General features: G+C 37.4%; 2 protein-coding genes across 2 annotated transcripts; one reads left to right on the top strand and one right to left on the bottom strand.

Annotated features, from left to right (window-relative positions):
* Positions 1-3,451: 3,451 nt before the first annotated feature.
* On the bottom strand, positions 3,452-3,760 carry LOC138885995 (uncharacterized). The gene has a single exon (XM_070167015.1). It carries the CDS (start codon positions 3,758-3,760, stop codon positions 3,452-3,454), a length of 309 nt encoding a protein of 102 aa, XP_070023116.1.
* A 9,982-nt stretch (positions 3,761-13,742) lies between these two features.
* LOC138885994 (uncharacterized) lies at positions 13,743-14,315 on the top strand. Its single transcript, XM_070167014.1, has one exon. The coding sequence runs from the start codon at positions 13,743-13,745 to the stop codon at positions 14,313-14,315; it is 573 nt and encodes a 190-aa protein (XP_070023115.1).
* The last annotated feature ends 1,642 nt before the right edge of the window (positions 14,316-15,957 follow it).

Raw genomic sequence — 15,957 nt, 5'->3', positions numbered from 1 at the left:
GTAAATTTTATCGAATCCCGAGACGTGGGCCTGGGGGTCGGGTTTTGGTTAATTTTGAGATTTATGTTATTGTTTTTGCATGGACTTCGTTCCCTTAGCATATTTTGACGTCGTGATTCTGATTTTGAATAGATTCAACGCGAGTTGAGGACGATTCGAGGGGCAAAGGCATCGAAGGCTATAGTTTGGACTGGATAGAGGTGAGTAATGATTGTAAGTGATATCCTGAGGGTATGAAACCCCGAATTTCACATCGTCGTGCTATATTGAGGTGACGCACATGCTAGATGACGAGCGTGGGGTCGTGCACCATTGGGGATTGTGACTTAGTCCATCCCGAATGATTGTTTTACCACGTATTTGATTGAAAACTATTTGCTATCATCATGTTTTGGGTTGAATGCCATATTTGGGCCCCGTACCAACTATTTGGATCCTTAGGGGATTTTTACTGCTATTTCCTCAATGTTTTGATTTTATATTTGTACTCAGTCAAGCTACATTCTATTGTTTTCATAAATCAGCCATGTTTACTCTATTTTCACAATTTAAATGATATATTGGGCTGAGCATCATGTTTTACTGTGCTCGAGTGGCTTTTAGATATTTTTGACTGAGTAAGGCCGAGGGCCTGTGTTGTGAGGATTATTATGGGATCGGGCTGCATGCCCCAACAGTGTTGTACTGATTATGATTATGAAGCCGAGGGCCTGAGTTGTACGCCACAATGTGGCTTGATATGAGACCAAGAGCCTATTGATTATGCCATGAGATGGCTTGATATTATGCTTGGGCCGTAAGGGGCCCCTACCGGAGTCTGTACACCCCCAGTGAACGCGGGTACTCATTGTGATATGAGATATAGCCTGAGGGGCTGGTGTAGTTCCATGTTATTGCTCGAGGGGCTGATTCTGTTGACATTGTGCCAGAGGGACGGATTTTATGTGTTTATCTTTTCTAGCTGCTTTTCGTTTATTTGTTTAACTGTTAAAAAGGTATTTTTAAAGAAGCTTATTCTGAACTAGGGTGTTTTTTTATAAGCTTTCACTGCTTCGTTGCCTTTCACTGGTTTTACACTGCTTCTTTATAGCATATTATTGTGTTTTACGTGATTTCTTATCGTGCAGTCTTCATTTATTATTATTACTCACTGAGTCGGAGTACTCACATTACTCCCTACAACCTGTGTGCAGATACAAGAGCCTCGGGTCCCGCTAGCGAGTGCTGATTGCTTCCAGCTCAGGCAGTTCAGAGTTCACTAGGTAGTTGCTCGGCATTCGCAGCATAGTGCTTCTCCCCCTATCTTATTTTTCCCTTGCTTTAGTTTTGTAATAGACTATGTAGACTCTTCCTACTTTTAATCGGTTATTACATGCTCATGACTGGTGACACCCCGATGTCGGGCTGTGTTGTTTTCGCAAATTGTAATATTCACCTTTATTTTAGGGATTATTATCATGTTAATTACTTAAATTGTGTTACTTTTAATTGCTGAAATGAATTGGGTGTTGTGTCGGCTGGCCTTGTCTTCACGAGAGGCGCCATCAAGACCGGGTTTGGGTTTAGGGTCTTAACAAGCACGAAGGGTGATGTTGTGCCATATCATTGAGAGTAAAAGCATGAAGAGTGATGTCGTGCCACATTATTGAGAGTAAAAGCACGAAGGGTGATGTCGTGCCATATCATTTGAGAGTTAAAGCACGAAGGGTGATGCCATACCATTTCATTTATATCGTTATTCTGGTATGTTATCGTGAGGTCATGGCATGATGGGTGTTTCCGTGCAGGCGAGGATGACAGACATGCATTATGTTTGATATCAGTCTTCCGTGTATATGTTCTTGTCTTTACCTTGAACTGTTATTGTCATAATTATGGATCTGATGTGATTTACTCCCACTGTTCTGTCATGATCTCTATCTCAATTGTTGTTGTGTTGCTCATACCTTCTACTTGCTTAACTTGCAAATACCATGCCTATTTCCTGCTTTTAAAATTATACTCATGTTGTATCTATTCTGTTGCACCTTAGTGTAAGCCTTCCACCATGCTAGTCATTCATGCCCTTACTTGTTAACTTGTAAAGATCTTGTGTTTCCTTCTTGTTTGCTATATTTGTACTTAGACCTCCACTATGCTAGTTAATTGAAGTTGATACTCTTTATTTCCTATTGGTTGTTATTACTCACGTGCTTTTCGCCTAGTCTTTTACTGTTGCCCCCACGTATATCCTTGACCATCGTTGTTACTTGCGTATTTCCTACTTTGTAATTCCTGTTATGGTGTTTCTGTCATTTGGTTAGTTCTGCTATACATACATTTGGGAAGATGAGTTGAACGCACGAAGGGTGTTGCCGTGCTAATTGATTTATCACATAAATTTATTTATATATGGTGAGGATGAGATAGAAGCACGAAGGTTGTTACCGTGCCATTTGAATTGATATCTTGGATATACTTCTCATACCAAGAAGGATTATAAATCTTCTACTGTGATTCCTGCTAGTAATTGTTGACTGTCTCGTAGAGTTATATACGGTACTTTTATCTGTTATGTTTGAAACTGCCTACATTGTTAGTCTAATTTACAGGTTATAACAATAAGTATCTTTCAATTAAAAGCCTCGTCACTACCTCGATAAGGTTAGACAAAATACTTACCAGTATATGAGATCGGTTATACTGATACTGCACTTCTGCACGTTTCATGCAGATTTTGGAGCGGAGGTGCTGGTGACGTCGGGTGTTGATTAGGAAGATGTTCGTGCGTTTGGTTATAGCTGCCACTTATCCTTGATTGTTTAGATTATTGCTAATCTGTTTATGTAACCTTCAAGCAGAACGTGTATTTATTTGTACCAGTTTTGAAATTCCAAATTTTAGAAGCTCGTGATTCGTACTACCAGGTCTTGGTAAATTCATAAATGCTCAGTTATCTATACTCTTTTCTTATAACCTCAGTTGGGTTGTATTTTTCTATTAGTTGGCTTACCTAGTGAGTTGAGTTAGATGTCATCACGACTTGTAATTTTTGGGTCGTGACACTACACGTATTAAATACAATATACATGTATATTAAAAAACATTTAAATTACACTAAATACAAACACTATTTATCTGACAAAATATTAAAGTAAATATATTTATCTGTGAAATACAGTCAAATATTGTCAATAAAAAAATAAAATCATTTAATACATTCAATGAAATACGGCTGTAGTAACATGTATTATCAACATATAATATGCAGTTAATACAACTGTTTGATACAACAGAATACATGCACTTGTGTTATTATAAAAAAGGCAGGCAGTAGGTTAATAATAGAGGTTGTATCGGGCATAAATACATGATGTATTCATATATCTTAAATTTGTCAATGCAAGTGCTTATAGCAAAAAAAACTTACAGTCATATGTGTAGACAGTTCCTCATTCAATGTAAGGATCTCCTAGTATTTTTTCCCAAGCATTTTATATGTGTGTGAAGCTTCTTTTCTATTGGCACAATTCCAACGTCTAAACATCTTTCTATATTCTTCTACGAAGTCGTATATTGGAAGTTCTATTACTGATACAAGTGCATAATTGATTGAGTCGTCAACATTTGACGTCACAGTCCATCCTCGATTAATAGGTGCATACAACCTAACCCACTTTTCGTATCCAGCTAATTCCAAGTATTCTTTCATCTGAATATCTACCTTCTCCACATTTTTTATTAGACTATCAAATTCATCCTGAATGTATGCCTCTGTCATTGAAAAATATACCTCACTCAACTTTACATGACTTTTTTTGAATTTGTTATTTACGTTGTTTCATAGATGCCATATACAAGCAAAATAGGGTACGTAGGATACACCCTCGATACAGATTTGATGATGCTCTCATTCATATCTGAAACGATGCACATGTTTTTCTGCTCGCCATAAGCTACCTTAAATTGCTCAAAGAACCACAACCAAGCAGCATCATTCTCTGAATCATCAACACCATATGCTAGTGGCAATATATGTCCTGTAAATACAATTGCTTACAGATAAAAAAATATCATTCAATCTATATTAAAAATGCAAAATTCCATATTTTATGTTAATCAACCTTGTATGTGTTTTTTTAACTGACTCACCTGCACCATCCAACTTGCTAGCCGAGACGTATGTCCCTGTGCATGCCAATTTTAGGTGGCTTCCATTCACAACCACGATGGGTCTACAGTAATAGAACTCCTTTATAAAAGCATACAACGATATATACAAATACATGAACTCATTACAAAGTGATTTTTTCATTATAATATGTGAACCGGGATATGTCATATCCAGTGTATATAAGTACCCTGGTAATTTATTGTATGAATCAGCTGGTTCACCTCTAAAAAAATTCATTGCCTTTTCTTTAGCGCGCCACGCCAACATGTAACTAACATCTACACCAAAGTATCGTTTCACATCATCAATTATACCTTTGGCGTGTATTTTCTCTTACGATTAGTAAACTTGGACCTAATCACTCCCCTAATCAACCTACTTGTTGATTGACATTGCTCATACATCTTATCCTTCAACTGAAATGTGTTGCTTATCATTGAACTCCCTCACTTTGAATATTTGTGATTTGTTAATACTAGAAGCCTTAAATCTCCATTCATAATGCTCAGAAATATATCACAATGTATAGCTGAACCTAAAATACATTTGGGTTATACATATGATTGGTTATGTAGGAATAAAATATATACAGATCCTACAGCTGATTCGGCTACATACACACAACATTTTCATTTGCCAACGATGTTTTGAATATATAAACATACAACGAAATACAATGTATATTTATTGAACTTACTATAAGTGGGAAAAAAATTTCAAACTATGGTAGTTACTTGTATCAATTCCTAGCAGAACCTCGAACAATATAGGTGGGAAAAAAAATCCTCCAACGCAACAAGGAAAAAAAGGACTGAACCACTGAAGATGGCTCTATTTTTTGGTATTTGTCGTCTGATAAAACTTCTAATTAATTGGATTGATAATGTTGAGTGTTATAATTGTGTTTGTTGAATTATATTAGGAGTGTATCATGTTAATTGATACACTTTTCATTTAAAACAGCTAGAGAGACATATGTGTTACATCTCGCATTTTCGTACATTAAAGTTTCGTCTTTAGTTAATTGACGTAGAATCGGGGATGAGATTATCTTGAGGTTAACGTATTTATACTATTTATAACAAACGATAAGTAAGTTTCATGAAGGATAAATGGTACACAAATTAAAGAAAACAAGTTTCGTTGAAGGTTGCTGATTTGGGATAAAATACGGGTCGAACGATAATACCTGATATTTATGGACTAGTACCATACAACGTACCATATGACCGTGATAATATGATGTATAAAATAAATTAAAAATAAATAGTATTTTTTAGGTAATTTGAGGTAATTCTTAATTATATGGGTAATTGATTAATTACCGGGTAACAGAACATTACCTAGTTAATTTTTAAAATTAGTAAATAAGATTAATCCCTCCCAAAAAAATGTGGCAGAAGGCCATCAACTTAGAGAATGACTCTTAGTCATTCTAAGGACTAGGTGACATCTAAGATTAATTAGAATTTAATAAGTAAAGACTTATTACAAGTCCTGTTCCATTTCATTTGGACAAAACAACCAAAACGTCCATAATCCTAAAGCAAGAAACATATATCATTTTCCTAGTTCAAATACTTCAAGAACAGAAGATAAATTTAATCCAATTTTGTGGTTCTAAATTCAATCCAACTTGCAATAACACAATTCCAACGAGAATTTTTTAGAATCATAGCAGCGTAAAATTTTGCGGTTCTAAAGGAGTACGGTGCAATCTTCTCCAAGAGTATTATACGAAGTTTTCCCTACTCCAGGTATGTTAAGGCTATCCCTTCTTTCTTTTTGGCATGATCCAAGTTATACAGAAGAAACGAGCAAACGCACAATTTTCATAAACGACTCTATTCATAAAAATACTAGGGGTCTGTGTGTTTTTGATTCCCCATGTGACATATTATTATATCTTCTGTTGATGGGTCACAAAATAATACGTAGTTAATAAAGTTTATCCAAAAAAGAATATTGAAATTTTTAACATATTTTCATGAATTTTATTCATTTATGCATATACATTGACCCATGACCAGATGACGTTATATATACATACATATATATATATATATATATACATATACATATATATATATATATATATACATATACATATATATATATATATATATACATATACATACATATATATATGCATATACATATACATACATATATATATATATATACATATACATATATATATATATATATATATATATATATATATATGTATGTATATGTATATGGTATATAGGAAAAAAGTTACGGCATTATATACGCACCACCACCTGATCATTTGGTATATGTTGATGATGTTGCCCATAGTGGCCGAGACGATATGATGGGATGCCCTCAATGGCTTGATGATGTTATGTACACATATACCTATGCATAATACGACATTTATATGCACGTGCATGACATTATAAATATTTCAGAATTTGCAAAGTTATTCAGATTTACAGATGGATCTCTTTATTCCATGTTTCATCTATGTCTTTTGTGTACTAATTTTCATGCCTTACATACTCAATACATTGTATCAGTCTTGTCTTTGTATAGTTGTATTTCTATTAGAGGTCTGTAGACAATCATGTATAGTTGGGTAGTTGTCTATAGCAGCCTTGTCGGCTCGCCCATTGTATTCTGCACGTATATGTATATATGTCCTCTGGATATGTTTTCCTCACGCATGTTATTCTCGTAATTTAGCATAAATTATTTATGTTTATATCTTAGTCGCATGCTTAAGGGTATCCGACAGGTAGAACTCGGGCACCCGCCGCGGCCCATCGATTTGGATCGTGACAAAAGTAGTATCAGAGCAGTTTTGTCCTAGAGTTGTCTACAAACCGTGTCTAGTAGAGTCTTGTTTATGGGTGTGTTGTGAACCACACTTATAAACAGGAGGCTACAGGACATATAGGATGTTATCCTTTTTTTTTGTCTTAGATCGTGTGATATAAGAATTTATGTTCCTAACGATATGTTATATTTTCAGCGATGCCTCCAACGACTACAATAGCCATAAAGGGAAAGTCTGTTGCTGGTGAGACTACTAGTCGAATGACACAAGTTACCAGGGCTCGGGGAGGGTCTCATAGTGAGATTCCATCTCAGACTTCACATACGCCGCCCTCTCCAGAAGAGCCCCAAAGGGCACCAGCTCTAGCGCCCACCCCTGTACGTCTAGCTCCTCAGCTGGATGCACCAAGTCAGGAGATGAGAGATGATGTTCAGCTATTAACCCGATTAGTAGCCGCACAGGCTCAGCGTCAGGAAATAGGCATTGGTCATGTAGATAGGTCCGTTAGTACGAGGGTTTGTGACTTTATTAATTTAGGCCCTCTGGTATTTACTGGGGTAGATCCAAACGAGGACCCTCAGGTATTTATTGATAGAATACAGAGGACGTTAAGGGTAATGAAGGCCACTGCGACTGAGTCAGTTGAACTAGCTTCCTATAGACTCCGAGATGTTGCAGTTAATTGGTACGAGTCTTGGGAATTATCTAGAGGTGAGAATGCCCCTCCAACAGTATGGAAGGAGTTTACAGAAGCTTTTCTTCGTCATTATCTCCCACCAGAGCTTAGACGGACCAGAGTTGATAGGTTCGTGACCCTTAGGCAAGGTAACATGAGTGCTCGGGAATACAATCTTCAGTTTGATTCATTGTCTAGGTATAATCCCACTATTGTATATAAGATGGAGGATCATGTTCATCGGTTCGTGAAGGGATTAGAGTTGCACTTGCTTAACGATTGTATGTCGGTCTCACTTAAGCCAGACATGGATATTTCTCGTATTCAGGCGTATGCTCAGGGTGTAGAGGAGCGTAAGCAGAAACAGAGGGCCGATCGTGAGCATGATAGGGCCTAGAATAAGAGAGCGAGGTCTTCAGGTCCTTTTGGTGAGTTCCGAGGTGGTCAGAGACAACATTACCTGAGGTATCCAGCCCAACCATTGGCTAGCGCACCCCCTCAGTTTGGCGGTAAAAGATTTGATCGTTCCACATATTCAGGGTCTGGTCAAAATTTCAAGGTCTCAGGTTCTCAGTATAGTGGTGAGTCCAGTCAGATGAGGCCGCCCTTGCCATGATGTGCTTAGTGTGGTAAGCAGCATGTCGGGTAGTGCCGTATGGGATTGGGTGTTTGTTATACTTGTGGTTATCCGAGCCACGTTAAGAGGGATTGTCCGACGAGAGGTGATGCAAGAATAAGCTCAGCCAGCAGGATCTGTAGTTGGTTCCTCATCATCAGTACGCCCCTAGGCAATGTAGACATATAATTTTTTACCCTCCCCGAGATTTTACCTTTTTTAGCATTTAAATATTTAGTTTAGGTCTAATATCGTTATTTTAACTAGTTTTGACTCTTTGACTTTATTTTTATCACAGATTGAAAAATACAAAAAATAGTTTCATTTTTCTCAATTTAATTAAGGTATTAGGTATTTTTAGAAAAATATTATTTTAACCCATTTTTATTTTTAGTATAATCCTTGAAAATATCAAAAATAATTTCATGTCATAATATAGTTGTTTTAGTTAATTAGGATTAATTTTACATTTTTATGGTATTATTTTAGAAAAGAAATTAATATTTTTAGCCAAATTGCAAGAATTATAGAATTAAAAGCCAAATTTATAACCCAATTTTTGGCTCAATCGACCCACTAACCTAACCCTAATATCTAAGATATCCTCCTCTTTAATTCATGATCTATTTCACTGCGGAAAAAGAGGAAGAGCAGCGGCGCCATCCACATCCCACCAATTCTCCAACACCATAGTCGCTCATCTCCACAACGGAAATCAATTTCTCAACCTGTGTATAGTTTGATTCCATTGTTTAATCACAAAACCAATGAGAAAATATAGAAGTTGCCTCTAGAACTTTGCAAGGATAAATTCTTGGGCAAAATCTCACCAACAACATTAATATTTGAAATCAACAACCTTCGAGCAACACCCCAAAAAAATTATATATACAAAAACGATAAAAAAAAAAAAAAAGGAAAAACATTCTGCTTGCTTCTTTGGATTTTCGATTCTTCATTTCAAAATTGGAGGATAGAGGTCACTTGAGTTTGAGTCCAATTGGAGATTTCCGTTGCGGATTGGAGTTTCACCACTGGTTCGCGGTCTTTGTTTCGAAATTGTTGCTGTTTTCTTGGACAGATTTCGCAAATTTGGAGTTTGTATCTAATTGTTCTCAAAACCTTAAAGGACTTTTGGGCTCAACAGGTTCCTCTCAGCTCTGTCTCTTCTTGTTATTTTTTTGTTTGCTATGGATTGTAGGGTTTGTGTTTGTCTGGTCGTCATCCTTTGTTAAATTGCTTTCTGATCTTGAACAAATTTCGTGCTCAAAGAAACAAAACACTTTGTCAGTAGCTAACATGTGCTTTATTTCAACTAAGTAGTATAATCTGATTATTGATTTTAGTTATTCTTTAGGTGTCAGAATTATTTAGCCTCACATTACCAAAACAAAATTTAGGATGTAGAGGAATCTATCATTAATATCGGTAGACTCGATTATCTCCATTCCAAGTTGTAGGGTCTGAGTAATTCGGGTGTTGGAACAATTTTCCCAACGAAAATTTTAGTTAGTTTTTCCTTTTGGCAATCCAGCTTGTGATAAAATTTACTTCCAAAAGTTTTTTTTCTATTGCCTACATATATGAAGCCTATCCACTTGAAGCTTTTAAATACAATTTTCTTGTCTTATTTTAGTTGTGATAATTTAATGTTAAATTAGTAAATTTTGGCAGTGTGTTAATAAAATATGAATATACATGTCTTAGGCCTAATGTTTGCAAGCTTCAGTTACTATTCACTTTTTCGATTCCGTCTTCACTCGGTGGATTTGATTTCTTAGCTTTCTTCTTCCTTAGTTAGAGACTCCTACCAATTTTTCATATGAAGTTAAATTTTAATTTGGACGGCAGTGGTTTGTGTGCTTGAGTGATTTCGAAAAGGAAGTAACAGTACGTAATTGATTTGAGAAGAATACATAATTTCTTAAGTTAGAGTTGGTGTGAGTTAGAATATCTAAAAATGATAGAGAAACTAGCAAAAATGGATAAGCTTGGATATCTGTTAACACTTTCTTTAATAGCTTGGTTTAGTCATCATTACTTAGGTTTTGTTTAGTGTTTTTATAGTTTTGGTTATTTGCCTATTTAGATTCTTTGAATGTTTCCAGTGCTCGTTTGATGGAACGTTTATTTCTAATTCTTTGTTCGTTCCGTTTGATCACAGCTCATGCGCTCTCTTGTGCGAAACGGATCGTGGGGGGTTGGATATTAAGAAGGAAAATCTGAGTTTATCATGTTAATTGTTTTACTTTATTATTTTAACGGTAGGAGTATGGTAAGCCGACCACACTCGGGTAGGCAAACTTTAGGATTCCCTTTTCTTTTCTTTTATATGAGGTGAGAGGTCGCCCCCTTTGGTTTATTTATCCGGGGATTGCCCCGAGGTATTTGTACATAGTTTATACCGGGGAATGCCCCGTAGTATTCTGTAATTGGAGGTCGTGACGAACATCGTAGAAGAAGTAGCGTAGGATAATTTAGAATTTTAATTTTCCTTCTTTTAATTTTCTTTCATTTAGGTGGGGATGACCTCGAGCCTCTTTTGTGTTTGTTTTCTTTGTTTGTGATTTTACCTCAATTTGAATGTTTTAAAAGTCAACTAGATTGAGTACGCAACCGTGACCTTCACGGGACTTGGGAAGTGCCTAACACCTTCTCCCCGAGTCAAATGAACCCCCTTACCTGAATCTCTGGTGCAGACTTAGTTTGGAGTCCAAAGTATTTTAAAAGGAAAATCATTTTTTTTTAAAACGGTGATCTGGCACAGTAAAACCAATGTTAGGTGGCGACTCTAAGTTATTTCCTTTTGAACACAATTTTGTCACTTTTTATTTAAAAACCTTTTTGAACTTCACAAATCTTTTTAATATTTTTAAGAGGGTTAAGTGAAGTAGGTGTAAAAAAGGGGGTGTGACATCTGTGGTGACTCTGCTGGGGAGTTGCAGGTTCGAGCTGGTACTTAATCTTGTTGGTTTTTAGGATATTTGGTTGAGGTGTTTTTTTTATTTGCTTTGTTTATCTGGTTTGTTTGTCTTATTTCCTTATTTTGTTGGTTATTTATTTATCGTTTTTCTTTATGTGTTATTGCTTTATAAATTGTCATTATTTGCATAACCATGAGTCTTCTTTTTGCGACAAGTCTTTCGGAGTACGTTTGAGCGTACACGGCCTTTTTTGAGTCACCCGAGTCTTTAGGGGGGTGGCGTGGGAGCGTGGAGTGGGTGGACAGCTAGAGCAGCCGCCATCGACCACGTGCCGCCCCGAATTGCCTTTTTAGCAAACCCAAACTTAGGTCAGCCTTTAGGTCATTTTTATTTGCATCATGTCATTTACACCTAGTAGGGCTCGGTCCCACGCATCGTGTCCCTTTGTAGGAAGCCTATCCAGATTTTGTCAAAATGGGCCCGTGGCCCAAAAAGACATTCAATCATCCCTATGTGATACATGTTGCATCTTTGAGGGTAAAAAGGTCATTTAGCGGACCGATGTTTGGGAAAGAAGGGTGAAAATAAAGCAAGTAGGGCCTAGTTATATTTTTCTTTCACAACTTTTTCAAGAAAAGACCAACAAAAATGAAAATGAAAAATCCAAAAAGATTTTGCACTTTTCCATCATTTTCCAAAAAATCAAAAAGATTTTACATTTTCTATCATTTTCAAAAATATAATTTTTCCAAATTAGTTGCATTTTCTCCTATGTCCAATCTTTCCGAACTACGCATACCTGATTTTCGTCTTTCGGGGTGGGATACATAGGCAGCCCACATAAGGTCCGGTCTTCCTAGTGTCTTAGGTTTTTGGCTTCGTGGGGTCTTAGCCAAATCTTGCATGTCTAGCCACGTTTGGCTACATCGGCTATTTTTGCAAAATAGGGATATTTTCGCAAAGTGGCTTATTAACCCATGCCTTAGTATCTTAAGCCCACAGCAAGGTGTCCTCTCAACTTTAAGTCCATTCCGGTTGAGTTTGCATGTCTAGCCACTTTTGGCCATATCGGCCATTCTTGCAAAATGGGATCATTTTCGTAAAGTGATTTAATTACCCATGTCTTAGGATCTTGAGTCCACAACTAGGAGTCATATTACTTTAAGGCACGTCCTTATTGAGTTTGCATCATTAGTCACTTCTGGCCATATCGACCGTTTTTACAAAATGGGTCATTTCTGCAAATTGATTTTGGGCCATGATTATTGGGAGTTGAATCCATATAAGCATTATTGAGGTATTTCCATGTATTTGAGGTCACCTTTTTTGGGTTTACACTTCTAGCCATCCTTGGCCACATAGGTCATTTTGCAAAAATAGCCCAATGATGCCTTGCATGTGTCTAATATGAGATTCCATGGTGCCTTGAGTCATTGATCTATTTGGTTTTATTTTTCTCATTCAGGTATGGATCCATGTACCAGGACTCGAGCATGACAGATACCCCAGGACAATTGCATTTAGGAGCTACTTGAGGAGACTTTTTATATTTGAGCCTGTTTTTTAGTCTTTTAGATTGTTTAAGAGTTTGTCTAGTCTTTTGTTATTGCACTTCTTATGATGTATTTGAAAACCAAAAAAAATTATAAATAAAAAATCCAAAAAGAGTTTTGTTTTGTAGTTTATTTTGTCCATTACTTTTTCAGAACTATGCTTGATCCGATTCATGAGGGACATGATACGTAGGCAACCTACATAGGGTTCGATCAGATCATTTTTTTAAAAAAAGTTGTGGGTTGTGAGAAATGAGAAGAAAGAAAAGAGAAGATTGAAATGAACAAATTGGGATTATGTCAAATGACCTTGTGACCCTCGAAGTCATTCTAGAACCGTTAATTGTTGCTAGGTACATTGCACGCAATGTGATATTTCTATCTAATAAATGCCCTAACGCTAACATGTTAGCTTTGTTTTGCTCATCTTTGTTACTTTCATTGTTATCATAACAGAGGGTGGTTAGTTTGTTGGCATCGTGGAAAGTCATCCATACAACACCAAGTCAAAGCGTCAAATAGTTATGGCTAGCAAAGAAACAAACACAGGAGTTGTTGACCCGTCGAGGGAGTTTGTGGAGTCGGAGTCTGAATTGAAAGAAGAGGTCCAAAGGTTGAATTTGAAGATGACAGAAATGTATCAATCTTGGATCGGGGGGCATCCTCCACCTTCATTCCCTACCAATTATACAGAACCATACCTCCACTCCACCGTTGTCCCAAGCCTAGATATCCATTATCATTGACCTTTCTCCTCAACATGCATCGGGCTTTACCCCTTACCATAATTACCCTAGCACTTCCTCCCAAACTTTTCATGCTCCACCAGCCAAAACAACCGCATTCCCAGCTCCGAATACCTAATACTATGCCTCAGAACCCACCTTCAAAGTCCCAAATCCTTACTCCTACACTCCCCACTTTGAGCCTCATGTTGAAACTGAGAAACCACCCAAGAACGTGGAGCAAGAGGAGATATTTAGGAAGGTAAAGAGCCTGGAGCAATCATTGAGAAACATGCAAGGGTTAAGAAGCCAGGTGAGTGTGGCTTATAAGGATTTGTGTTTGTTCCCTAATGTCCAACTGCCTACTGGGTTCAAGACGCCCAAGTTTGACTTGTATAACAGACATGGGGATCATGTAGCTCATCTGAGAGGTTATTACAGTAAAATGAGAGGTGCCGGGGGAAAAGACGAATTACTGATGTCGTACTTCAACCATAGTCTGAATGGGACAGCTCTAGAATGGTACACCCGCCAGGATGCCAGCAGGTGGTACACATGGGACAATTTGGCTCAGGCCTTTGCTCGACATTTTCAGTACAACATAGACATTGTCCCAGATCGCCTATCCCTGACCAAGGTAGAATGGAAGCCTAGTGAAAGCTTTAGAGAATATGGATTCCGATGGAGGGAGCAAGCTGCACTGGTCAATCCTCTGATGGAAGGAAATAAGATGGTTGAATACTTTCTTCAAGCCCTGGAGCCTACTTACTTCGACCATTTGATCTCAGCCGTTGGTAAACCTCTCAATGATGTGGTAAAAATGGGAGAAATTGTGGAAGAGGGGCTGAAGTCAACAATATCATGAGCTATTCTGCCTTAAAATCCATAACACACGTGATTCAGAATGACACAGAAAGCTTGCCGGGTTAGAAGGAATATGATGATGTTGCCATGGTTGTCTCAGGATCACGACATCGCCCAACGGGTCCGCCTCACCAATATGCTCAGCCTCGACCCCGACCCCAACCCCAAACCTATCCTCGAGCTCCACATAATCCACCTCGGTATTATCCTCCGAACAACGTCCAGTCATTTGTTCAACCACTGGGTCACCCCAGAAGGCGAGTGCCAGCACAGCAAAATCTCCACTAGCCTCCACAAAATTTTCAGGTTCTCCATAACCCACATCCAAGCCAAGGGTATAGAGGTAAACAAATGTTGAAAGAGAAATTTACACCGATAGGAGAGTCCTATGCAAGCTTGTTCGAGAAATTAAAGCATTATGACCTGATCGCACCTATTCCTTCGAATCATGTGGACCCGTATGCAAGAAGCTTTGACCCTTCTAAAAGGTGTAAATACTATTCCAATGCCCAGGGGCACAATGTCGAAAGTTGTCGGGATTTGAAAAGAGAAATAGAAAGAATGATTCAAGAAGGGATAATTTTGATCTAGGACAGTGACACCTAGAACATGGCACATAATCCTTTACCTGCACATGATGATGCACACTTTGTGGGGAGGATGCATGGTGACACGGAGTATGGAAATCCTTTTGGAAACTTGCTGACTAAAGTTAATGATATTGAAATTGGTGAAGGTCCCAGTAATTTTGATATCGAGCTTGGTAATTGGAAAGACACTCCTTTCTTGTCTAGCCGGGGAGGAGTTTTGGTGGTTTATTTTGTTGTCATTTCTGTTGTCCGGGTTATTTTGGGGTTGGAATCCGGACATTGTCTTGTGTTTCAAACGCTTATTCTTTTTGCCTAGTTTGTTTTATTGTAGTAACTCGTCTAGTGTTATCTAGGATTGTTCCAGGGTTGTAACCCATGTCTATTTTGCTTGTTTTGTTCAAACCCTGTTCAACATCTGTCTAATACAATCTCCTGTTTTCTGTTAGTTCTAGTCAGTTTTGTTTAGGTCACTTTTTCTTTTATAGTTCTTTTCATGTTGACTCTAGTGACATGATATGCACGTATAATTCAAAGCTTTGTCTCAAAAGTTAGTTTAATCATGAAGCAATGACACCGTTTTGAACATGATAAAAGAGGTATTTGAGGAAACAAGTAAAGATTCATGCATTTGAGAAACCTGAAGCTTGAATTGAGTGAAACTGAGGCAGTTAGTCTGGAAAATCAAGAGGTTGATAAGATTATACAACAAGAAAATATCTCTTAAGCAATTTTGAGGTAAATCAGTTAGTGCTGAAATGCATTCTTCCACATCAATATAAGGTTGCTTCAAGTCTGCTTCGAACTGGCAAGGATCATTCATTGGGACAAAGGTATTGCCCGTCGGCACTTTCTGTTAGTGATGATGCCATCAATAGATACTGTGCATGATTTCTTTGCTTATCTTCAATTGCACGTTTGTACTTGGCATTTTTAAAGTTTGGTATGAAGAAAGCATTTTATTCTCCCAAAATTTTTATCTTTTGCTACCCCATTTGAGCCTTCATTTGTTTTGTTTCATACCCCTCTTTTGGATTCAGAAGTAGAGTTAGAAAC

The sequence above is a fragment of the Nicotiana sylvestris genome, chromosome 2 (assembly GCF_000393655.2).
Source record: "Nicotiana sylvestris chromosome 2, ASM39365v2, whole genome shotgun sequence".
Classification (NCBI taxonomy): Eukaryota; Viridiplantae; Streptophyta; class Magnoliopsida; order Solanales; family Solanaceae; genus Nicotiana; species Nicotiana sylvestris.
Note: the sequence above shows the minus strand (reverse complement) of the source record. Positions and strands in the feature narration are given on the sequence as shown.